We start from the raw sequence: 26,568 nt of genomic DNA, 5'->3' as shown, positions 1-26,568 counted from the left end.
TCAGCTACCAAGTTAATTGTTCTTGTGAGGCCTGGAGGGCATTGAAGTATACGTGCTGCACAATTTATGCATGTGTGTATCACCATATTTTCCAGACTAGGGATGAGGGCATGTTTTCTCGCCTAACGAGAAACATAGGACAGTTTCAGCTGATAAAATCAGCAAAGATTTTGATTAGCTTTTTATAGGATTTTCAGAGGGTGAGAGCAGCCATGCAGCTGACAGCACATCACAGCTAAAAGGTAACTGCCACTGGCAGAGGCGTAAACTTGTTGGTTCACCAGCTTGCGTCCACTGTGAACTCTAGCAAACTTAAGTAATATTTTGCTCATTTTGTCACAAAAACTAACACCCCCCCCCCCCCCCCCCCCATAGACTTGATTGCTTCCTAAATAGTACCAAACTTAGAACTGGAATCAGATGATTTGTTGTAATATTGGCCAACTTCACAGTGTAGTAGTAAGAATAATCTTGTAGAGAACCCTCTATTTAAATTTGATATTGTTGTGTTCTGGGTTAGTTCTGCTAAACAGGACGTAATGTGTTACCTTGACAACTTTCCTGACACTGTCATGTCACAATGTAAGTAAATTCGTGTACTTCTTTGCCAATTATTCTGAAATTAAATTGTGTACAGCTAAACACCAATGTGCTCTGTCCTGGAATAAGGGTCCACTCCTAACCCCAGTCACTGATTCTAGCGACGCCAATGCATTCCCGGGGTGTTCGTGCTGATGTCTGACAAATGTGAAAAGGAGTAGAGTGTCAGGTAATAGCATCCCTGCCTGGATGGCAATTGGTCTGCCAAGATGGCAATTAGTCAAATTAGAAAGAGTAATTAAAATACGGTATGGAAATTTTGTTTTAAAACAAAAAGCAACAAGGTTACTCAGTGTATGAGCCTGCATAGTGGTCAGATTACTGTAAATGTGTGATCCAAGTAAAGAAAAATTTTTGTGTTTTGAGTAAAAGTAGTTTGTGCATGACCTTTCAGGCTCACGCACTAAGTTATTCACAGCATTGTTGACTTGGTTTGACTACCCACAAACAGTGAACGGCGTTGCTAATGATGAGATAAAAGCATAAGAGACTTTCTATGATATTTTGGAGACATGTCAGGTCATATAACTTCATGCTGACTAGAGCTCAGGTTCACGCAAATCGTAAAAGACAGGTTAGTTAGACGGTCTGAGATGGCGGAAGGATAAAGATCATCGCATACAGGGCAAACTGAAGATCTTGATAGGATAGAAATTGACATACAACAAAATGTATCGAATACAAGTTACGAAACTGAACAAAGTGACAATGCAGATGGAATGGTGGCAGTTTTGCGATTAGAATCTCAGGTTGAGACCACACAAAACCGAACAGAGGATGGACCTAGTGGTTCAGAAGCAGAATCAGACGATGTGCAACTACAGTACACTGAACCAAATGCAGTAATTCTGAATCAAATGGGACAGTTTCTTACAGAAAGAATGTGTGTAAGTGTGTCAGTACTATGCACAGAAATCGGTGAGACATCACATGAAAGACACGAACGGCAAAATTTGCACCAAATGGTGACAGATGACGATGGTGAAGAGTCTGATAGTGTGTTCGCAATGTTGAAGCAACTCACTATTGTTGTAAAGCAAACAAGTGAAGCTATGAGAGCAGGGTTAGTAGACTTAAAACCAGGAACAAATGCAGGGTTAGCAGACTTATAAACAGACACAAATGCAGGGGTGGTGACTTTCAAAACTGAAACAGTGAATTTAAAAGCTGAAATAAATGTGGCTTTGAATGATCTCAAATTTGAAACCAATTCTGGGTTCGAAAAAGTCCACAAAGATCAGCAAAATTTGCTGAACGGAAGTTAATGAACAGTTTGTTGAAATCCGGAAAGAGGCGAGAGACTCGTGCGAACTAATCCAATCACTTATGGCTGATCAGAAAAAGATGCGTACTGACGTTGACCAGGAGCAGGATGCTGTGTCTAATATCAACCAAAGAGTTGATAATTTAGCATGTAAGGAGTCGGGTAATGCGCAACAAATTGCGGAAGAACTCAATGTCAGAAAATGTGTACGCGAGCTGCGTTACAAAGATTCAACACATGCATTGTAAACATCATGTCGAAAAATAAGCAACAGGATGAATAGCTTCGAACAGAACTGAAGCAGTGTATTGAAAACCGTACAGAAAGTAGTAGTGAGGTGACGTAATCGGTAGTATCATTTGACATGGTGATGGAAAAAAATCCAGAGGTAACTAAGTCCGTTGTGCAATCTTCCGTGTCAGTTGTGGAAACACAAAAGAGTCATGAGATTCCACTTGTATATCCACAAGATGTTGCATCAGTAATTTCCAATCCGAAACAGAAGCAAATGCTAGGAGTACCATTGAGACAGGTAATGTGCGTTCACAGCAGATAATGGTGGAAGAAGCAGTAACTGCGTGCATACCAACAGAGTGGCAGCTGACCCTACAAACGTATGTGAACGATGTAATAACAGAGCAGTTTACTGTGCCACACCTATCAAATTCTCAATTTACGAGTTACAGTACAACAGGCCATATATCGCTGGTCAATATGAAACAAGTACAAAGACAAAACACAGATCCAGTAACAGGAAATTTAAACACATCTTCCAGTCCGATACACGAGGAATCGTACAGTTTAGATAATTGCACCCCACTGCGTAGGTGCGATGCTAGATGGGACACAAATATGTCATCTCAGGAGCCAAATGTGGTAGTACGAATAAAGGGAAACACGGCGCAATTGAAGGGAACGGAAAATGTTGTGAAAACACAAATGCCATATGGCGCAATAGAAAAATTTGACAATGATCATATTTTGACAGTCAGAAAATTCCAACATTACAAAGAAAATGGGAATGGCTTACACCCCCGCATGTTAATACATCAATTCCAAATCGGTTTACCAGAACATTGGCCACTTAAGTCATAAACTTGATTTCATTTGTGGTCATGTGTAATGTGTTTGTTAAAATATAGGTTATGTAGAAAAAAGGGTTTTCCAATTTTATGATGTTAATTTAATATTTACAAGGTAATTAGTAGGATTAGAAATTTAATATTTTTGTGAAAGTCAATAACTTAATTCTTCTGTGAAGCTATAGTGCATAAGTTTAAGATTTTTGGGGGATATAAATATGCTTGTGAATGGGACTGTGCTTGTAAAGTTATGAGAAGGCTACAGTTAAGTTTAAGATAAATTAAGAAATTATTGTAAGTGATGAAACTTTCTTGAATTATAATTGCCATAAAAGCTAAGCTAAGGTTGAGAATAAAACATAAGTATTAAAAAAGTGGAGGATCATTTTAAATGAAGGTTTCCTCAACTTCAATACAGCTCCATCATCATTTAACGTAAGTCTTCATGTAAAAATCAGTCTCAAATTTAAAAATTACAAGTGGTACAAATTTATAGAGAATCTCTGTCATAAAATTAGTAAAAACATGTTAATTTCTGTAAAAACATTACTTTAGTGCTCAGAGCAGTAGTATACAGTAAATCAATTGTGGTGAAAAAAAAAAGGAGACTGAAAGAACAACTGTATGATTATGCCATATTAAAAAAAAAGGAGTTCGTCAATATAAATACACCCATGCTCATAAATTAAGGATAATTGCAGAATGTGGTGCCACACAACATGGCACTACACAAAACTGGCGCTAATAGCATAGGCACATAGGGAACACACGACACAGATCTGTAAGTCCACAGTATTTGTGATAAATTGAGAAAACCATCCCAAAACACATGTGCTACAAAACGCCACTGTTTCCTGCGCACGTCCCTGACATCAATATGGGATATGATCACCATGCACACGTACACAGGCCACACAATGGTTTGGCATACTCTGGATCAGGTGGTCAAGTAGATACTGGGGTATAGCCTCCCACTCTTCCACCAGTGCCTGTCGGAGCCCCTGAAGTGTTGTAGGGGTTTGAAGACAAGCAGCGATAAGTCGACCGAGAGCATCCCAGATGTGCTCGATGGGGTTTAGGTCTGGAGAACAGGCAGGCCACTCCATTCGCCTGAGATCTTCTGTTTCAAGGTACTCCTCCACGATGGCAGCTCAGCGGGGCCGTGCATTATCATTCATCAGGAGGTAGGTGGGACCAATGCACCCCTGAAAAGGTGGAAATATGAGTGCAAAATGAAATCCTGATACACTTGACCTGTTACAGTTCCTCTTTCAAAGACATGCAGGGGTGCACGTGCATCAATCATGATCTCACCCCATACCATCAAACCACAACCTCCATACAGGTCAAAGACATTAAGTGGATGGTATCTGGTTCCCGGTACACGCGAGATGAAAACCTGGCAAGAATCACTGTTCAGACTATACCTGGACTCGTCCGTGAACATAACCTGTGACCATTGTTCCAATGTCCATGTACTGTGTTCTTGACACCAGGCTTAAAGGGCTCTCCTCTGACCAGTGGTCAGTGGAATGCACCTTGCAGGTCTCCGGGTGACTAAACCATGTCTGTTCAGTTGTCTGTAGACTGTGTGTCTGGAGACAAGTGTTCCAGTGGCTGCGGTGAGGTTCTGAGCAAGGCTACCTGCAGTACTCTGTGAATGTCTGCGAGCACTGATGGTGAGATATCGGTCTTCTTGTGGTGTTGTACACTGTGGACATCCCGTACTGTAGTGCCTGGATATGTTTCCTATCTGCTGGAATCATTGCCATAATCTTGAGATCACTCTTTGTGCACACGGAGGGCCCGTGTCACGACCTGCTGTGTTTGAGCAGCCTCCAGTCACCCTAGTATTCTACTCCTCATAACGTCATCAATATGTGTTCTTTGAGCCATTTTCTACAGACTGTCACTATTAGCATGTGTGAAAACTTCTTCACACTTACTCGCTGTACCGTACTCTGACATGCACCAACACACCTCTGCATATGTGGACTGCTTCCAGCGCCATCATGTGACGACCGCAAGTCAAATGCACCACATGGTCATATCCCGAGGTGATTTAAACCCGCAAACCGCCCATAAGAGTGTTGTTTCACCATGTATCAGCATCATCTTTAATTTATGAGCATGAGTGTACATAACAATTGCTACATTAAGCAGCTGAGAACAATTTTGCACTGACTTCAATCAATTTCTCAACCGTTGATTGATCCAGTGCAAAATTGATCATGGAAGGAGGAGGATTTTTAAGGTGGCAGACTGAATGAATGTCAATTTCGCACCTTACATGAGAGATTTTATGTGTCGTAACAAGTAGAGGAATATGTCACCTGACGTACTTCGGTGATAATGAGCAGATTTGGCTATCAAAATGTACAGCATGTAATGCAATCACATAATGTAATCACCAGAATTAACACACCAACCCAAATTATGCATGTCAATGAGCAAAAGGTGAAAAAAGCTGTTGGAGGAGATGTTTTAGTTTGGGGGCAGACGAAAGCTGGGCAGTTACAGCCCAAGTACAACAGGATGATTCTAAAAGGGGGTTGGTGACCTGCAGTGAGAAGGACAATGAAGCCCCAGGCGATACATCGAGGAGATGGTTGAATGGTTTAAAGGCAGGAGAAGGGACCAAACTACGAGGTCATCAGTCCTTTGTTCCTAATAAAACAATGCCACAAGTGTGAGAATATAATGGACGAAACATATAACACAAAATGGAAAGAAAAGAAAAGCCACAAGAATTAAGGGAAGGCAATGAACACTAAAAGGAACAAAAGAGGACAAGAAAACAACAGAGAGAAGCTAGAAACAGAAGACGTGAAAGCAGATTACAATGACTGGCCACCTGCGAGAATAAAAAGGGAAAGCCAGCCACTCTGAAACACATTAAAACCTCCACCCTAAAAGCACTAGGGTGGAGGACACAGAGGGACAAAGGACATGTGCTATAACCCATATAGAAGTACAAAACCCACTCTCACAGAAAAAATGTAAAACTTAAGCTGCTATGGAGGCATTGTCACCCAACACTGAAGGCAGGGTGCTGGGAAAGTTAAAAGTCTGCCGCAGAGCGGCTAAAGTGGGCAGTCCAGCAAGAGGTGGACAACTGTCATTTGGGAGATACAGCGACACTGAGGTGGGTCCTCGCAACGGAGTAGGTAACCAAGCGTTAGCCACATACGGCCAATGCAGAGCTGGCAGTGGACAACTGAATCCCTGCGAGAGGCCTGCTGCATGGAAGGCTTCCACACATTCATAGTCTCCTTAATGACATGCAGTTTGTTGTGCATGCTGTTATACAATTCTGTCTCCCAAAGCCGGAAAACCCTGCGATCTAAGACAGAATGCAGGTCAGCTTCAGAGTTGCCTATCTCCAGAAGTGGTTTCTGTGTTGCCTGTTTGGCCAGCCTGTCGGCAAGTTCGTTGCCGGGGATTCCGACATGTCCTGGGGTCCACACAAACACCACAGACCGGCGGGACTGTTCCAGGGCATAGATGGGCTCCTGAATGGACGCTAGCAGAGGGTGGCGAGGTTAGCACTGGTCGATAGCTTGTAGGCTGCTCAATGAGTCAGTACACAGGAGAAATGACTCGCCAGGACATGAGCGGACATACACAAGAGCATGAGATATGGCCGCCAGCTCTGCAGTGAAAACACTGCAGCCAACTGTCAAGGAGTACTGCTCAGTATGTTCTCCATGAACATATGCGAAGCCTACGTCACCATCAGCCATTGAGCCATCAGTGTAAACTACTTCAGAGCCCCGGAACATGTCAAGAATCAAGAGGAAGTGAGAGCGTAGAGCGGCGGGGTTAACGGAGTCCTTAGGGCCATACAAAAGGTCAAGACGAAGCTCCGGCCGAGGTGAACACCATGGAGGCATACGTGAATGGACTGCAAGAAGAGGTGGTAAAGGGAAGGACTCCAGTTTGGAGAGAAGGGACCGCCCAATTTGGGTCGCCGATGCGGGCGGAAAAAGGAGACAGTAATTTGGATGCTCAGGGGAACTATGAATGTGTGCTGCATAACTGGTGAGCAGTTGTGCACGTCTGATCTGCAGTGGAGGCACACCAGCCTCCACCAATACGCTGGTCACCGGACTTGTCCTAAAAGCTCCTGCCACTAATTGAGCCCCACAGTGGTGCACAGGGTCGAGTAAATGCAATGCTGAAGGTGCTGCCGAACCACAAACCACACTTGCATACTCAATATGGGATTGGACAAAGGCTCTGTAGAGCTGCAGCAGTGTACAGCGATCTGCACCACAATTGGTGTTGCTCAGGCAACGGAGGGCATTGAGGTGCTGCCAGCACTTCTGCTTAAGCTGACGAAGATGAGGGAGCCAAGTCAATCAAGCGTCGAAAACAAGTCCTAGCAATTTATATATCTCCACTACAGTGAGAGGATCGTCATTACAGTAAAGTGCAGGTTCCGGATGAACGGTACGACGCCGACGAAAGTGCATGACACAACTCTGCAGCTGAAAACTGGAAGCCGTGGGCTCGAGCCCATGACTGCGCCTTGTGGATGGATCCCTGGAGGCGCCGCTCAGCAATAACAGTACTGGAGCAGCAGTACGAAATGCAGAAGTCGTCTGAATACAGAGAAGGTGAGACAGAGGGCCTGACAGCTGCTGGTAGAACATTAACGGCCACTAAAAATAGTGAGACACTCAATACAGAGCCCTGCAGGACTCCATTCTCCTGGATATGGATTGAACTATGGGAGTCACCAACTTGGACACGGAAAGTATGGAGCGACAGAAAGTTATGGATAAAAATCAGGAGTGGTCCCCAGAGACCCCACTCAAACAATGTGGCGATGATATGATGTCGCCTAGTCATGTCGTATGGTTTACGTAAGTAAAAAAACACGGCAATCAGGTGTTGCTGTCTGGAAAAGGCTGTTCGGGTGGACACAAGATGATAAGTGGTAGAGCGACCCTGGCGGAAGCCGCCCTGATGTGGACCCAGTAGGCCATGTGACTCCAGGACCCCGTCAACATACCATACGTTCCAGCAGCTTACAAAGAACGTTGGTGAGGCTGATGGGCCGATAGCTATCCACATCAAGCGGGTTTTTGCTGGGTTTGAGCACTGGAATGATGGTGCATTCCCGCCATTGCAATGGAAAGATGCTGTCGCACCAGATTCGGTTGAAGACGACAAGGATATGTCGCTTGTAGTCAGATGAAAGATGTTTAATCATCTGGCTGTGGAGGCGATCAGCCCCAGGAGCTGTGTCAGGGCAATGTGCAAGGGCACTGAGGAGCTCCCACTCTGTAAATGGGGCATTAAGGATTCACTGTGGCATGTAGTGAATGATAGAACATTCCCTTCCAGCTGCCGTTTGTGTGTGCGAAAGGCTGGAGGTAATTCTTCGATGCAGAGGCTCGAGCAAAGTGCTCGGCAATCATGTTTGCATCGGTATGTAACTCGCCATTCATTGTAACACCGGGGACAGCTGTTGGGGCCTAGTACCTGAAAACACGTTTGATCTTTGCCCAGACTTGGGAAGGTGACGTGTGGCACCCAATGGTGGAGATGTATCTCTCCCAACACCACTCCTTCCGTTGTTTGATATGGTAGCAAACACGGGCATGGAGCCATTTAAAGGCTACGAGGTGCTCCAGGGAAGGGTGCCACTTAGGCCGCTGTAGAGCTCGCTGACGCTCCTTAATTGCTTCAGCGACTTCCGGTGACCACCAAGAGACTGCCTTACACTTCGGGCACCCTAAAGAGTGAGAGATCTCATTTCTGCCACAGAAACAATTGTGCTAGTCACCTGCTCAACCATCACATCGATGTTACTGTATGGGGGAGTTTCAGCGGTGACAGCAGAGGTGAAAGTTGCCCAGTCAGCCTTGTTCATAGCCCATCTGGGCAGGCGTCCGTGTGCCTAATGCTGGGGCAGTGACAGGAAGATGGGGAAGTGGTCACTACCACATAGGTTGTCATGTGCTGGTGCTGTCCAGTGGATAGATGGGGGAAGTACTGGACTGCAAATTGATAAGTCAGTGGCCGACTAACTACCATGAGCCACAATGAAATGTCTGGCGGCCCCAGTATTTAAGAGGCAGAGGTCAAATTGCGACACTAAAGTTTTGACATCTCTGTCTGAGCCAGCAAGCATAGTACCACACCACAAGGGGTTATGGGCATTAAAATCTCCCAGAAGTAGGAAAGGTTTAGGGAGTTGATCAATCAGTGCAGCTAATACATTCAGGGGTACTGCACCATCTGGAGGAAGATATACATTGCAGACAGTTATTTCCTGCATCGTCCTTATTCTGACAGCCACAGCTTCAAGAGGGGTTTGAAGGGGCACATGTTCACTACAGACCGAATTTAGGACATAAACGCAAACTCCACCTGACACTCGATTGTAATCACTATGGTTCCTGTAATATCCCTTATAGCTGCAGAGGGCAGGGGGCCCACATTGCTGGAAACCAGGTTTCCTGGAGGGCAATGCGGATAGCAGGTGTAAAGCTTAACAGTTGCCGTAGCTCGGCCAGGTGGTGGAAGAAGCCGCCACAGTTCCACTTGAGGATGACATCGTGAGACTGGGAACACATGGAACATTTAATGAGGCAGTTTATGCTTCAGAGTCACCTGCTGCCACCAATTTATTGCCTGAGCAGTCATATCCATTTTGTCTGAGGGTCTGGCAAGATCTAGGTCCTCAGCGGGAGCCAAAATCTCCACCCTATCCTCAGCCGCAGAGCTTGAAGGTAGAGGTGGTGTGGGTATCACCGCAATTTCCTTGGTCTTAGGGGTTTTCTTTCTGGATTTCTCTCGCTGCTCCTTGGGTTTCCCTGGCTGGGAGGACTTCACTGGCTCAGTCTTCGGGACTGAGGATGAGTGTGAAGCCCTAAGACCAGCTGCTTTTGGGCTCTTCAGCCACTGGTGGGTGTCTTCTTTCCCATCAGAAGAAACACGGGAAGAGGGTGACGCAAGGGACCACTTCCTAGCGAGAGAAGCCAAAGAAAACTTACACTTCTCCGGCTTAGAAGCGGGGACGGATGTCCCCGATGGTTGGGGAGGTGTTGCTCCTGAAGTAGGTGGTGCAGAAGCAACAGGGAGGGAAATGCCCCCCCCCCCCCCCCACCCAATCATCAAGGGGGCCGGCTCTGAGAGGTGACCTGGGTTGTTGGAGCTGATGGTGCCAGAACTGTTGTAGCGGCAGCGTAACATGATGTCATATGCACAGGATGCAGGCGTTCAAATTTTCTCTTAGCCTCAGTGTAGGTCAGTCTGTCCAGGGACTTGTACTCCATGATTTTCCTTTCTTTCTGGAGAATCCTGCAGTCAGGTTAGCAAGGCGAATGCTGCTCTCCACAGTTGACACAGATGGAACGCGGGGCACATGGAGTATTGGATGTGATGGGCATCTGCAATCTCATGTGATGCTGGAAGTACAGCAGGAAGACATATGGTCGAGCTTCCAGCACTTAAAGCACCGCAGGGGGGAGGGACATAGGGCTTACATCACACCGGTAGACCATCACCTTGACCTTCTCGGGCAATGTATCATCCTCAAAGGCCAAGATGAAGGCACTGGTGGCAATCCGATTATCCTTCGTACCCCGGTGGACACGCTGGACGAAATGTACACCTCGCCGCTCTAAATTGGTGCGCAGCTCATCATTGGACTGCAAAAGAAGGTCTCTGTGAAATATGATACCCTGGACCATATTTAAGCTCTTATGGGGTGTGATGGTTACAGAAACATCCCCCAGCTTGTCACAAGTGAGTAACTCCCGTGACTGGGCAGAGGATGCTGTTTTGATCAAGACTGACCTAGATCTCATTTTGGACAAGCCCTCCAACTCCCTGAACTTGTTCTCTAAATGCTCAACAAAAAAAAAAAGTATTGGGGCGAATAAGATCCGCGGACATCCATAGCCTGACGTTCCTCCCATGGTGTGGCCAGGGAGGGGAACGATTTGGGGTCATACTTCTGTGCGTTGAATTGAGCTCGTGACCGCTTAGAGACTACTGGTGTTTCACCACCAGCAAGAGATGATGGACTATGCTTCATTGCGTGTCATCCGCCCTGATGCCACCCACTCCGACCAGGTGCCATCCCCACGGACGCCACCCAGCCACAGCAAAGGCCACCTGGCAGGATGGCCATTGCCGGGAGTCCCGATGCCCCAAGGGGGTGGGCATCTACTGCTTGGCATACGTGGGGAGTTAACGGCACAGGCATCAGCAGAGCGATCCCTGTGTGGTCATGGGGCTACAACCAACACGGTACATGGTGGCCCCACCACAACGGACTGGCTACTGTGCTGGATATCAGGTGCAAAGAAGTCCATGGTCATTGTCGATGCAGAAATCGACACTGCATAGTGCATGGTGGAAAATGCACCCAGGAAGGAGTCCTCGTCCAAGAGATGGAGAATGGGCAGGACTGCAATGCGATGGTGAGAAAGTGGGCTACAGATCTCAATGCATGATGGACACGATGCACCTTGTAAGGCGCCCTTCCCCAATTGGCTCGCTAGTAGGAAAATTTTTGAAGAATGGAGATCAAACCCTACAGGGGACTATCACATAAAAGCCAAAATGTGTGAAACTCCCTTTAGTTGCCTTGTACGACAGGCAGGAATACCTCGGGCCTATTCTAACCCCTGGACCCGCAGGGGGCATCGAGGAGAGCAGGTGGCGTGCCAGCACTGCTTGCAACGAAGAAATTCTTTAGAAAACTGGATTGGGAAATTTCCAGATGGATAGAAACAGACCAGTGATGTAGTTGAACACGTGAAATGCTCGTGGTACACTCGTGACGTACGCCTGTAACTTTTAGGCATCAGCAGCGTGCACAAAATGTCCGATTGGCTGAAATATACTCTGAAGGAGTAGAAAGGGGCGATATTTCGACGCAGTTTAAAGGTAGGCCCTTTGCGAATGGCATAGGTAGTTTCCACAAGATGAAAGGAACGATCCCATTGGTTTGAAAAAGCTGTGACGTGAAGCACGAAACGACACAGGTGGGGGACAGTTTGCTACGAAAGACACAAGACCTAAAACTTCGAGGACTCTCCTATGAACCGGCACCAAGTGTAGAACAGGGCGCATCACATTCTGTATGATGCCAAAAGAGGAATTTTATGTGAGCACTGCATTCATTTTGGCTGAAATTTAGCTAGAAATTAGCTTAAGACTCATTGAGCTCCGATAGCGGAGAAACGAAACAGCCACGTAGTTAATTGTTCTTACAAGAACTGATAGGGCATTGAAATATACACGCTACACAATCTATGCACATGTATATCATTATATTTTCCAAACTAGGGATGCGGGCATGTTTTCTCGCCTAACGAGGAATATAGGACAGTCACAGCTGATAAATTCAGCAAAGATGATGATAGCTTTTTATAGGATTTTCAGAGGGTGAAAGCAGCCATGCAGCCGACAGCACATCACAGCTAAAAGGTAATTGCCACTGGCAGAGGCATAAACTTGTTGGTTCACCAGCTTGCATCCACTGTGAACTCTAACAACCTTGAGTAATCTTTTGATCATCTTGTCACGAAAACTAACCATCCTCCGTAGGCTCGATTGTCTTCCTAAATAGTACCAAACTTAGAACTGGATTTGTTGTAATATTGGCCAAATTCAGAGTAGTAGTAGTAGTAGTAGTAGTAGTAGTAAGAATAATCTTGTAGACAACCCTCTATTTAAATTTGATATTGTTGTGTTCAGGGTTATTTCTGCTAAACAGGACGTAATGTGTTACCTTGACAACTGTCCTGACATTGTCATGTCACAATCTAATCTATGTAAATTCGTGTACTTCTTTGAAAATAATTCTGAAATTAAATTGTGTACAGCTAAACGCCAATGTGCTCTGTCCTAGAATAAGGGTCCACTCCTAACCCCAGTCACTGGTTCTAGCGACACTAACGCACCCACAGGGTGTTTCTGCTGATGTCTGACAAGTGTGGCAAGGAGTGGAGTGTCAGAAGCTTTCTTCCCAATTCAAATACTATAACACTAGATACTGGAAAACTGATAGAAGCCAGAAATTATCATTTCTTACTCCAATGTTTGATCAAGGTTTTTGTCATATAAAGTCCAAAAGTTGCAAATTTTCTGCAGGTGGCTGCTCTGAAATTTTCTTAGCACCACGCATTTGTTTCTTATACCAGAGTCACACTGTATGTTTCACTGAAAAGACAAGCAGTGTTATTGGTGACCTGAAGATTTCAGTATGGATCCATTAGTAGTGGTGTGCATAGCTATATGTTCTCTCCATGCTCTAATACACTTAACTGGTTACACAATGGCCCATTTGCATCCGTTTCAGCAGTTTCCATCATGGCTCTATATTTTGCATAAAATAAAAAATAATAGAAATTATCCACTGAAACGAAGGTCTACTTCCAGTTCTCACCGAGCAAAATCAGTGAGTTCAATGATGGAGGTTGACCTTGTTGCAGTGTTCCTGTATTAAGGAGGCATGTTTAGTGAGCAGATGCTACCATCAACTGCTCAACCCATGCCCAAGTGAATCAACAGACCTGCAGAGCACTAAATGAATTGGAAGGCCCCTAAAAAATTGTGTGGAGCTGGTAGATCAACGCTGAGAATGCTTCATTGACCAGTGGCTTTTATGACAGCAAATAACTAGAGACTACTGTTACCTGGAATTGTCAAGTGGCTCTTATTATAGCAAATAACTGGACAATACCGGTACCTGGAATTACATGTGGACTGACATGGAGAGGACCCATAGAGTGGGATGAGGTTTTATAAACTATCTATACGGTGATGTAAGTTAGGGTCCCAGGTATTACACTCTGCAGCCATTCGCCGCAGAGGGGAGTGGGAGGAGGAGGAGGAGGAGGGGGGGGAGACACGGGGGGGGGAGACACGGGGGGGGGGGGGAGACACGGGGGGGGGGGGGCCTTCGTTTGCGAGTAATCGACAATTTCAGAATTTTGTGCTATGTTCTAGAGCCTTAAAACTAACGACAGTTCATATAACAACACTGCTCCATAGTGGTTGAAATAAGGACCTTATTGGTGAAGGTTGTGGGTTCAAATAACTTCAGGTGCTTCGAAGTTGCTTTCATTTTTAAATAGTTGCCAAAATGACTCTGATAATTATTTTTATTCAATTAATTGGTTTAAAAGAATTTTTTTTGAAAATGCTAATCCTTTATCATAATTTTAATCACAACATTAAATTTTACATTTACGCTTATTTTTTCCTGTCTTTTTTTTTTAAATCTGGGATCTTTGTGCATGTGATTTTAAATATCTTTTTGTATTGAAAAATAGATCTAAAAACAAAGATGATGAGACTTACCAAACAAAAGCGCTGGCAGGTCGATACACACACAAACAAACACAAACATACACACAAAATTCAAGCTTTCGCAACCAACGGCTGCTTCGTCAGGAAAGAGGGAACGGGAGGGAAAGACAAAAGGACGTGGGTTTTAAGGGAGAGGGTAAGGAGTCATTCCAATCCCGGGAGCGGAAATACTTACCTTAGGGGGAAAAAAGGACAGGTATACACTCGCGCGCGCACACACACACATATCCATCCACACATATACACACACAAGCAGACATATTAAAAGGCAAAGAGTTTGGGCAGAGATGTCAGTCAAGGCGGAAGTGAAGAGGCAAAGATGTCGTTGAATGACAGGTGAGGTATGAGTGGCGGCAACTTGAAATTAGCGGAGATTGAGGCCTGGTGGATAACGGGAAGAGAGGATATATTGAAGGGCAAGTTCCCATCTCCGGAGTTCGGATAGGTTGGTGTTAGTGGGAAGTATCCAGATAACCCGGACGGCGTAACACTGTGCCAAGATGTGCTGGCCGCGCACCAAGGCATGTTTAGCCACAGGGTGATCCTCATTACCAACAAACACTGCCTGCCTGTGTCCATTCATGCGAATGGACAGTTTGTTGCTGGTCATTCCCACATAGAATGCGTCACAGTGTAGGCGGGTCAGTTGGTAAATCACGTGGGTGCTTTCACACGTGGCTCTGCCTTTGATCGTGTACACCTTCCGGGTTACAGGACTGGAGTAAGTGGTGGTGGGAGGGTGCATGGGACAGGTTTTACACCGGGGGCGGTTACAAGGGTAGGAGCCATTTTTGTATTGATTTAGATATAATTTCTTTCCTTTGATCATCTTATATTTCTGACCACTTTATTACATTCATTATTTGTATCCCTCATTTTGAGCATTTATTTATACTCCCTTCTTTCGTTTAAATCTTCATTTGTGTTATTTATCCATAGTGCAAAGCAATTTACATGTTAAATGTCTGTCTGAGAATTACCATCCAAAAATGCGCATCTTGTCAGCCAATATAAACATATTATTTTCCCATTTGTTTTTAAACCAACAGATCAGCACTCTTCAAACATTTAAATATAGTGATATGAATATAATAGAGGGAAACATTCCACGTGGGAAAAATATATCTAAAAACGAAGATGATGTGACTTACCAAAAGAAAGTGCTGGCAGGTCGATAGACACACAAACATACACAAAAAATTCTAGCTTTCGCAACCAACGGCTGCTTCGTCAGGAAAGAGGGAAGGAGAGGGAAAGACGAAAGGATGTGGTTTTTAAGGGAGAGGGTAAGGAGTCATTCCAATCCCGGGAGCGGAAAGACTTACCTTAGGGGGAAAAAAGGACGGGTATACACTCGCGCACACACACACACATATCCATCCACACATATACAGACACAAGCAGACATATTAAAAGGCCTTTTAATGTGTGGATGGATGTGTGTGTGTGTGTGTGTGTGTGTGTGTGTGTGTGTGTGTGTGTGTGTGTGTGTGTGTGCGCGCGCGCGAGTGTATACCCGTCCTTTTTCCCCCTAAGGTAAGTCTTTCCGCTCCCGGGATTGGAATGACTCCTTACCCTCTCCCTTAAAAACCACATCCTTTCGTCTTTCCCTCTCCTTCCCTCTTTCCTGACGAAGCACCCGTTGGTTGCGAAAGCTAGAATTTTTTGTGTATGTTTGTGTGTCTATCGACCTGCCAGCACTTTCTTTTGGTAAGTCACATCATCTTTGTTTTTAGATGTAAATATAGTGATAGATAGATACGAACAATTAAAACCACATGCATGATTCCAAATCAGATAAGAATGATAGGAAGAAAAAATAAGATCAAATGACAAAGTTAACATAAGGTGATCGAATAGATAAAAAATTTACTCATTAAGTGGAGGCAGGAGAACAAAGATATAAAGGTATTACAGTTTACTAGCTTTCGGAGCCAGTGGCCCCATCATCTGCCAAAGGAGTCGAGGGGGAAGGTAGAGGAGTGAAGGAAGGGAAAGGACTGGTGTGGTTTACGAGACTTTCCAGATAGGATGAGAAAGAAAAACTGATCATCCTTTCCTTCTCATCCTGTTTAGTAAGTCCACCCTGACCCAGGGTTCTGTGTGACATTTCCAAACTCTACCGCTTTTCCTAAACCTCACCAGTCCTTTTCCTTCACCCCTCTTTCTTCCCCTTCGAACCTTCTGTGAGAATAAGGAGCCACTGGCTCCAAAAGCTAGTAAACTGTAATACCTTTATATGTGTTCTCCTGCTGCCAGTGGTGAGTAGTTTTTTTATTTATCCAATTACTTATATTTTAAATGATTTAAATTTAATATAATGATTAAACTGATATGACAAAGGATTAGAAATTAAAAAACATTTAATCTAAATAATTGGACAAAATGATTAAAGTCACTTTGGTTACTAAATAACAACAATAACAATAATAATTAGTATTACTATTATTTAAGCACCTAATGAGATTCGAATCCACTGTGAAACAATGCCACTAAATGTAATAATGTCAATTTTAAGACTAATTTATGAAATTTTTTTTCCATCACTTACTCAGAAATGAGGATCCACCAGGGTAAATGGCTGCAGGGTGGGATATCTGGGATACTAACCTACATCACCGTACAGATTATTTCCAGAAGTTGATCCCATCCCTGGGGACATCTCCTTCTGAGAGGGGAAAATAGCATGTCATGTGGTGGTAAGGGCGACAAGATGAACTGATGTGTGTTACTGAATAACATCTACATACATCACAGCTAAGAGCCATAGCACAAGGGTTTCAAAACCTGTCTCTCGGAGATGGACAAAGATCTTCCTTGAGCTAGGAGTTTCAGCTTCTCCAAATGAGCTCTGAACCCTTTAAGCTAGCATATGGTGTGTCACAGAGGGGTACCTTGTACCACCACTAGTCATTTCCTTTCCTGTTCCACTTAACTGCAGCAAGGAAAAAAATGACTGTCTACATGTCTCTGTATGAGCCGTTATTTCTGGTACCTTTGTGATGGTTACGCAAAATGTATGCAGGGGGCAGTAGAACTGTTCAGTAGTCAGCTTCAAATGCTGTTTCTCCAAATTTTCTAAATGGTGTTCCTTGAAAAGAAGTTTGCCTTTCCTCCAAGGATTCCCACTTGAGTTCCTGAAGCATTTCTGTAACACTTGCACGTTGTTTGAACCTACTGGTATCAAATCTAGCAGCCCGCCTCTAAACTGCTTTGATACCTTCCCTTGATTCAAAGTGGTACCGATCCCAAACACTCGAGCAGTACTCAAGAATATTTTGCAATAGTGTCCTGTATGTGTCTTCCTTTAGAGCTGAACCACACTCTCCAAAAATTTTCCCAAGGAACCAAAGTCTATGTGACTACGTCAAGCAGGACACTACTAATGCTGTATCTGAACATTATGGGTTAGTTTTTCCTACTCATCCACATTAACTTACATTTTTCTACATTTAGAGTGAGCTGCATCATCTTATATCCTCCTACAGTCGCTCAACTTCCGACACATTACTGAAGACCATAATATCATGAGCAAACAATGAGACTGCTGCCCACTCTGCCTGCCAGATCCTTTATGTATATAGTGAAAAAATAATAGCAGTCCTATCACACTTTCTGGGGCACTCCTGACAATACCCTTGTCTCTGATGAACAGTCGCCGTTGAGGACAACACACTAGGTTCTATTACTTAAGAAGTCTGAGTCACTCGTATATCTGGGAACCTATTCCATATGCTCGTACTTCTGTTAACAGTCTGCAATGTTGCACCATGTCAAATGCTTTCTGGAAATCTAGAAATAAGGAACCTGTCAGTTGTCCTACATTCCATAGCTTGCAGCATACCATAAGAGAGAAGAGCAAGCTGAGTTTCGCACAAGCCACGCTTTCTAAAACCAGGCCGATTCATGGACATAGGTTACTTGGTCTCAAGAAAATTTATTGTGTCTGTAATGAGAATATGCTCAAGGATCCTGCAGCAAAGCAATGTTAGGTGTATTGATCTTCAATTTTGTTGTTCTTACAATTACAAACAGGAGTCACCTGCACTTTTTTGCAATCACTTTGGACTTTGCACTGGGCGAGAGCTTTTTGACAAATGCAAGCTAGGTAAGGGGCCAATACCGTAGAGTACTCCATGTAAAAACAAACTGGAATTCCATCTGGACCTGGTGACTTATTTGTTTTCAGCTCTTTCAGTTGTTTCTCTACACCAAGAATGCTTATTACTATGTCGCCAATAGAGGAGGCTGTTTGTTGGCCAAGTGACATTATGTCTGTATGATTCTCCTGGATGAACGATTTCTTAAATGTGAAATTTAAAACTTTGGCTTTTGTTTTACTAACTTCTACTACCACAGCAGATTGGTCAACAAGTGATTGGATGGAAGCCTCTGGCACACTTATCGATTTTACACAGGACCTGAATTTTCTCGGCCTCTCAGATGGCTCCTCTGTTAAGGTATGATGGTGGTGGTAGTTGTATGCATCACGCACAGGTATTTTCACTTCCATTAACCTTAATTTGTCACTTGTGCGTCCTCTTTTGAACTGAGGGTGCAACAGCTTCTGGTTCCTCAGCATTTTGCAAATTTCATTGTTAAGCCATGCTGGGTCTTTTCTGTCATTAACCAATTAACCAGGTGCATAATTCTCCAGCTCATGATTTACAATCTCTTAAACTTTGACTGTAATTCCTCTACATCCATCTTACTGGAACAAAGTGGTGCCAGTTCACTCTCTCATGTGAGGTGCTAACAACTGCTTATCTGCTCTTTCTGGTAGAAACACTCTCCTAAGCTTCTATACTGATTTATTCACTTTTGTAACCAAAGTTGCTATAATGACATCACGATCACTAATCCCTGTTTCTACACTAACGTTGTCGATAAGGTCCAGCTATTTGTTCACCTTTACTTTGCAACTTGGTGATATCTCCAGAGTCACTGGAGGCATACTAAATGAACTTGGTGGCTGTTTTAGGTTGATGGCTTCCATTTCCAAGCCTTCAGTTTCGACATTTAAGTTTTAGTCTCCGACACATTCCCTTATGATTCCTGGCCTTTTATTCTGTTCTTTCCCTTTTTGTGGAGATGCAGGTAAGTTTAAAAAAGAAACCAATGCTACAGAGGTTTTTGTTTATCTGGGACAGGCATCACAATATTAAACTTAGAAGCTGTCCTAATGATTTCACTGACAACTGTAAGCTAATTGGAGTGTGCCACTTAGTACATATAATTGTAAGAGCAAGTGTTAGTTTATGCATTTGCTGCACTCATCTGTGTTGATATACTAACATCGGATAGTTGGTTGGTTAGTTTGGGGGGAGGAGACCAAACAGAGAGGTCGTCGGTCCCACTGGATTAGGAAAGGAGTGGGAAGGAAATCGGCTGTGCCCTTTAAAAGGAACCATTCCAGCATTTGCCTGGAGCGATTTAGGGAAATCACGGGAAACTTAAATCAGGATGGGCGTCCTCCCAAAAGCGAGTCCAGTCTGGTAACCACTGCGCCACCTCACTCTGAACACTAACATTAAATACCTCTCAAATACAAGAGGCTTTACATAATTTTTTTTGCCTCCATCAAAAGTACACATTTTTCTCGATTTTTCTTAGCATAGATGCGACAATCTTGGTCCCATGGGGGTTGTTTCTTTAGAGACTTTCGTCCATTTATAACATATAACACGCTACAGTTACAAGTGCATTAGGTGTTAGATTGTGTACTTCTAAAAACTGTATATTTAAGAGAAACTTTCATAAATACACTGACTTCATAATGAACATTATTTATCTAATATGTATGTGATGCATGAGCAGGAATCAGATCACAAAGCAAAAATTATAATGGATGGTTTGTCTTGTAACAGCCTTCATGTCACTATGTGGCATCTTTCACCAATTAAGTAAGTGGTCTCTGTAAATGTAAATGAAACAGGATCAACAACATATGTTTCAGTTGCTGATATGATGGAAACAGGATTACATGTATTTCTGTGAAGAAGAAAGCTAGATAAGTCTGCATATTAAGCTGTCACAGGTATCAGCAATGCATGCACTGTCTCCAGGACATTGTGCATTGAGGTCAACATAGGCACTGACTGGGGAGGGGCGTGGGTGGAAGGGAGGTGGATGTGGAAGGAAGTGTATGGGAGAGAAGTAGAGAGAGAGAAGGACTGTGTAGGTGTGCTGGCACACTAGAAGTGTCGAGTATGGTACTGGAGTGGGAGCAGTGAAGGGGATAAGCAGGTGGGGGACACTGTCTAGTGAAGGCTGAGGCCAGGGAGCTTACAGGAATGGAGGATATATATTAGGGAGAGTTCCCACTGGCAAAATTCAAAAAAGCTTGTGCTGCTGGAAGAAATCCAGGTGGCACAGACTGTGAAGCAGTCATTAAAGTGAAGCACACTGTGTTTTGCAGCATTTTTAGTAACTGGGTGGTTCAGCTGTCTCTTGGCCACAGTCTGGAAATGCCCATTCATGTGGATAGACAGCTAGTTAGTTGTCATGCCTTTGTAGAATGCGGCACAGTGGTTGCAGCTAGGTTTGTAGAATGCATGGCTGCTATCCAAGGTGATCCTGCCTTTGATGGGGTAGTAGATGCCTGAGACTGGACTGGAGTACATGGTAGTGGGAGGATATATGGGACAGGTTTTGCAGCTAGGTCTGTTGCCAGGATATGACCCACAAGGCATAGGGTTGAGGGCAAGGTTGAGTAGGGACCAACAAGGATATTGCATGGGTTAGGTAGTTGGCTGAATGCCATTGTGGGAGAGTTGGGGAGGATGTGTATCATTTCAGGACATGATGAGAGGTAGTCAACACTCTGGTGGAAAATGTGATTCAGTTGCTCCAGTCCTGGGAGGTACTGAGTCACAAGAGGAGTGCTATGACGGGGATGGTAGGTGACTGGTGAGACAAGGCACTGGGATCTGTTTCTGGATAAGGCTGGGAGTGTAAATTAGGTCTGTGAAGACCTGATTGAGACATTTCGCATATTTTGAGAGGGACTGCTCACTGTTACACATGTGATGACCATGGGAGGCTTTTATGGAAGGGACTTTTTGGTGTGGAGTGGTTGGCAGTTGTCAAAGAGGAGGCATTGTAGATGATTGGTACATTTGACATGGATGTAGGTACTGAGGTAGCCATCCTTGAAGTGGAAGTCAACAGCGAGGAATGGCTGAGGAGGACCAGGTGAAGCAAATGGGGGGAAAGGTGTTATGGTTCTGGAGGAATATGGGCAGAATATCCACATCCTCAGTCCAGATCATGAAGATGTCATTGATTTATCTGAACCAGATGAGTTTGGGATTCTTGTTGGTTAGAAAGATTTCCATTAGACTGCCCGTGAATAGGTACATAAGATAGTGCCATGTGGGTGCCCATTGCCATATCACAAGATTTTTTGTGGGTGATACCTTCAGAGGAGACATAGCAATGGGTGACGATGTAATTGGTCACGGTGAGCAGGATGGAGGTTTTTTGTATGGAGTAGGTAGAGGGCTCGGAAAATGTAGTATCCAACAGTGGCAGACCATTGGCATTGAGGATGTTAATGTAGATAACTGTGGCATTGACGGTGACAAGCTGTGCACTGGGTGGAGAAGGAACAGGAACTGTGAAGGGTCGGTGGAGGGAATATTGGTGTTCCGCCTGGAGGGCAGGTTATGGGTAATAAGCTGAAGGCGTTGTTGGTCCACAGTTCTCTCTCTCTCTCTCTCTCTCTCTCTCTCTCTCTCTCTCTCTCTCTGTGTGTGTGTGTGTGTGTGTGTGTGTGTGTGTGTGTGTTTTTGAACAGTAACCATACACAATGAGGCATCCTGGGTGGTTGGCTTTACCTACTTTAGGAAATATGTAGAATGGAGCAGTGTGGGGAATGGTGGGGTTGAGGAGAGAGAGAGATACTCTGGGGAGATGTTCTGGGTTGTACTTCCAGTTTTGAGGATGGACTGCTCGACATACGGGATTTCTGGAACGGGGTCACTTTGGCAGGTTTTGTAAGTGGCCATATCGTACAGCTGGCAGAGTCCTTCAACTATGTAATCTCTGCAGTTCATAGACACATCACTAGAGTCTGTGTTGTCAGGTAGGATTATAAGACTGAAATCAGTTTTTAGGTGGTGTACTGCAGTTCTTCCTGCAAAGGTGAGGTTTTTTACATGTTGAGGGAGTTGGAGAATGACAGTGAGGCAAGATTTAAGCTTAAGAAATTCTGGAAAGCTAATTTGGGAGCAGTGAGGATGGATCACAATTGGCTGGAGGAGTCAGGTAGAATTTTGGATTGAGTCTGGTAGGGTTAGTGGTGCATAAGTATTTCCACTGTAGAGATTAGGAGAAGAAGAGATGGGCTTTAACAAGATCAGCATGACTGAATTTGGGAGAGTGGGAGAAAGGTAAGGCCTACGGAAAGGACTGGTACTTCTGCGGGACTGAGGGTTTTGAAGGACAGATTTATGACTGTTACAGGTCTGGGCTGATTCTCACTTCTGATGCCGACCCAGTCAGGCCGTGTGCGTGTGCGTGTGGGATGTGCTTGTGCGAATGTGTGTGGGTTGTCTACTTCGGAAGAAGTCCATCCAAAAGCTGAACTATTTCTAGCATTCTTTTTCATTTTCACTGTCTGCAACTTGTTATGTGGTGAGTAGCCATCTATCATTTTCATACTGTAGTTGTTCTGACATTCTTGTTCAGTACACATGTGGGCTCAACATGTCATTTTCATGTTTGCTTCAATGTGTTTCAGTTCTGGCAAGTAGTGGTGTATTGACAAAGGTTTCCTAGAGAAGACCTACAAAACTGTCAATGATAAGTTCAACCTACCCTGTTTAGGATGTCATAGACATACTGACAATTGTCAGTTATGTAACGTTCTGGAGAGATTAACTTCTTTCCAAGTCTTTTCCCATCTTCTCCTGGGGGCATCAGTGTCAAAGTCTTGGCACATAAGCCTTCATACTCCAGTCTCCCTTTTGTGAGCAATTTATACACACCTGAATATGGGAGGAGATTAAAGTCTCCTGTGATTATCAATGGCCAATACTGTGGACCACCAAACCTGGAACACAAAAGAACTAGATGATGTCAAGGGAAATTCCTGTTTACTTACCTGCTTCTCCTAGGAGTTGACACTTTTGTTTCAGAGGCTGATACTGACCCTCTAACTAGCAACTGAATATTATATTCAAGCTTGAAGTTTCAAGCCTGAAACACAAACAACACTTGTTAAGACTATTTCAGTTCTAGTGAACTACTTAACAAAAATAATGACCGCAACCACATAAAACACTAACTTACAAATGAAGAATTTGAGAAGCTTAATGCAAGATGAAAATTTAATACTGCAAAAAATTACATATTTTTCGTTATATTTTATTTACTTGTGATAACTTTTCATCACAAATATTTATTCAAGAACTGCTGGCATAGCACTGATTCAATATCTTGTTTATCAACAACTGCTAGCACAGATTTTGCCAAAAATGAGTCAAAAACTTTCTTAATATCTACGAATTTCAGACAATGTAGTAACTCATAGATTATGATTTTGTTCACATCAAGCTGAGCTATACCAACCTCTACAGTCAACTTTTCACCTCACTCTAATTCAAATCTAATGTTTTTCCCTATACAGTTAGGGAAAAACATTACAGAGAGAAGGCTGACATGTCTCAAGTTTGTTCTCCTTAGGTATAACAACAGCACTGGCCCAGTTTTGGGGAACTAACTTACAAGGTGTGCTCAAAAAATTTTGGAACATGGTGTGTTGGAACGAAATGCGGTTGGCATCCCTGCATATGCCTGTGTTTCGTGTGTAACTGCCGGAAGTTTCATTGTTGAATCTCTGTTAGTTATTGTTAAGTGCTGTATTGAGTAGAACATTGTGTTGCACAATTTGCGAATTTCGAGATAGCAGAGTTAGAGGAGCAACACTTCTCGATTAAGTTTTGCATGAAACTCGAGAAAAGCTTTACGTACACACACTGAATGATGCAGAAAGCCTACACTGACAAGTGCTTAAGCCATGCTAGGTGTTATGAATGGTTTACACAGTTTAAAAACAGCCACACGGAAGTTAACGATGACCCTTACTCAGGAAGCCCACTGACGCCTATCGACAACGCTCATGACAGGGATGTCAACAAATCTGTGCATGCCAATCAAAGATTGACTGTTCAAAAGATTGCAAAAGAATGTAACATTTCAGTTGGATCATGTCATGAAATCCTGACACAGCATCTTGGAATTCATAGTGTTGCCACCAGTTTGTCCAAAGCCTCACGAGTCAGGACCAGAAATTCCTTTGCCTTACAATCTGTGAAGAGCTTTTGGATCAAACAAATGAGAACGAGACGTTCCTTGAGAGAATCATAACTGGTGATGAGACGTGGTTCGGTTATGATGTTAAAGCCAAGGTTCAATCTCCACAATGAGCCGGGAAAGGTTCTCAAAAACCAAAAAAAGTTTGTCAGCTCAGTACAAATGTCAAAGCCATGCTGATAGTTTTCACCGACTTTGAAGGAGAGTATTTCGAAGGAGACTATGCAGAATAAGTAAAAGATAAGCGTAGAAAAATTCTGTGGACAAAGTTCCAGAATTTTCTGAACAGACCTCATATTTCACAGAGTACTGTTTAAATAATTTTGTAACTACCTTTTGTATTACTCCTGGGTTTAATTCTTATTGCTTCTTCTAGTAGCGCCTCACTGGCCTCACAAAGCAGAGCAAATTCTGTCCCATATCCTGTGATTAGCGACAAATGTGAAAGGGGTACCAGAAATTTAACTTGGACCTTTTGCCTCAGTAGCCAACAACGTTACCCAACAGACCACAGGAGCAGCCTACAAATTAATAAAATTCACATTATTGTTTGTATAAGTGTTTGTTGGTAATGAGGATCACCCTGTGGCTAAACATGCCTTGGTGCACGGCCAGCACATCTTAGCACAGTGTTACACCGTCCGGGTTATCTGGATACTTCCCACTAACACCAACCTGTCAGAACTCCGGAGATGGGAACTTGCCCTTCAGCATATCCTCTCTTCTCGCTATCCGCCAGGCCTCAATGTCCGCTAATTTCTAATTTCAATTTGCCGCCGCTCATACCTCACCTGTCTTTCAACAACATCTTTGCCTCTGTACTTCCGCCTCGACTGACATCTCTGCCCAAACTTTTTGCCTTTACAAATGTCTGCTTGTGTCTGTGTATATGCGGATGGATATGTGTGTGTGTGCGCGCGCGAGTGTATACCTGTCCTTTTTTCCCCCTAAGGTAAGTCTTTCCGCTCCCGGGATTGGAATGACTCCTTACCCTCTCCCTTAAAACCCACATCCTTTCGTCTTTCCCTCTCCTTCCCTCTTTCCTGACGAAGCAACCGTTTGTTGCGAAAGCTTGAATTCTGTGTGTATGTGTTTGTTTGTGTGTCTATCGACCTGCCAGCGCTTTTGTTTGGTAAGTCTCATCATCTTTGTTTTTAGATATATTTTACCCTTACAATTAGTATTCACATTATCAGTTTTGGCCAACCATTTCCATCTCCAGATGTGATTAATCCACTAACAGCTTCGACATGCCGTACGCATTCAAATGATGCACTCTGAACATCATGAAGTGATACAAAATATGTCAGTGATTATACCTGATGTCATTACATTGTAAAAAGAGATTGAAATTAAAATACTGCTGTGTACTATTTCTAAAGGACTTATGGAAGAAAGGACTACAGGAAATGGAGGGAGGGATGAAAACCATGCCCATAGGTTTGTTTGATATACGCAATTTTTGAAGGCAATGCCTTAAAAACACATGCAAGAGTAGAAATAATGAAAGTTATAAGATATTATAAAAAATTTAAAAATAAATATTCATATCTCAAAAAAATATGCATGCACCAGCGGCTGTCATATCTTAAGCTCATAAAACGTACAGACTTTTGTGTCTAAGTTAACAATAAAATTTAAATTCTACGTGGTCTACCACACAAACAAGATATAAGTGCTCATATTAAAAACACTTATATGAAAGTAAATAATAAAGGAGGCCACTCACCAAAAAACAGAAGCACCGAGTTGTCAAATGACATTCACATAAAGAAAGAAAACTTGCTAGCTTTCACAGTAATCCTTTTTCAAGTTAGGGTATGCGTGTGCCTGACTGTACATGCAAGCGCAAGCATGCACACACTTACGCCCCAACATGTTTTAAAGTTAGCTTCGACACACAAAGTCTATATGTCTTGTTAGCTTGAGATATGACAATCATCAGCATACACTTAGTTTTTTGAG

At 43.6% G+C, this 26,568-nt stretch overlaps 1 protein-coding gene across 3 annotated transcripts in view; it reads right to left on the bottom strand.

The window, feature by feature from the left end:
• The window catches only part of LOC126101608 (protein angel homolog 2-like), a 172,293-nt gene that overhangs the window by 46,261 nt on the left and 99,464 nt on the right, over positions 1-26,568 (bottom strand). For all 3 annotated transcript variants that reach the window (XM_049912287.1, XM_049912286.1, XM_049912288.1), the window contains one exon: positions 23,107-23,341. In XM_049912287.1, the coding sequence (XP_049768244.1) occupies positions 23,107-23,341 (235 nt within the window). The remainder of the gene's footprint in view (positions 1-23,106; positions 23,342-26,568) is intronic.

Source organism: Schistocerca cancellata, chromosome 9 (assembly GCF_023864275.1).
Source record: "Schistocerca cancellata isolate TAMUIC-IGC-003103 chromosome 9, iqSchCanc2.1, whole genome shotgun sequence".
In the NCBI taxonomy this organism is placed as follows: Eukaryota; Metazoa; Arthropoda; class Insecta; order Orthoptera; family Acrididae; genus Schistocerca; species Schistocerca cancellata.
The sequence above is the reverse complement of the archived record's forward strand: the minus strand, read 5'-3'. Positions and strand labels throughout refer to the sequence as shown.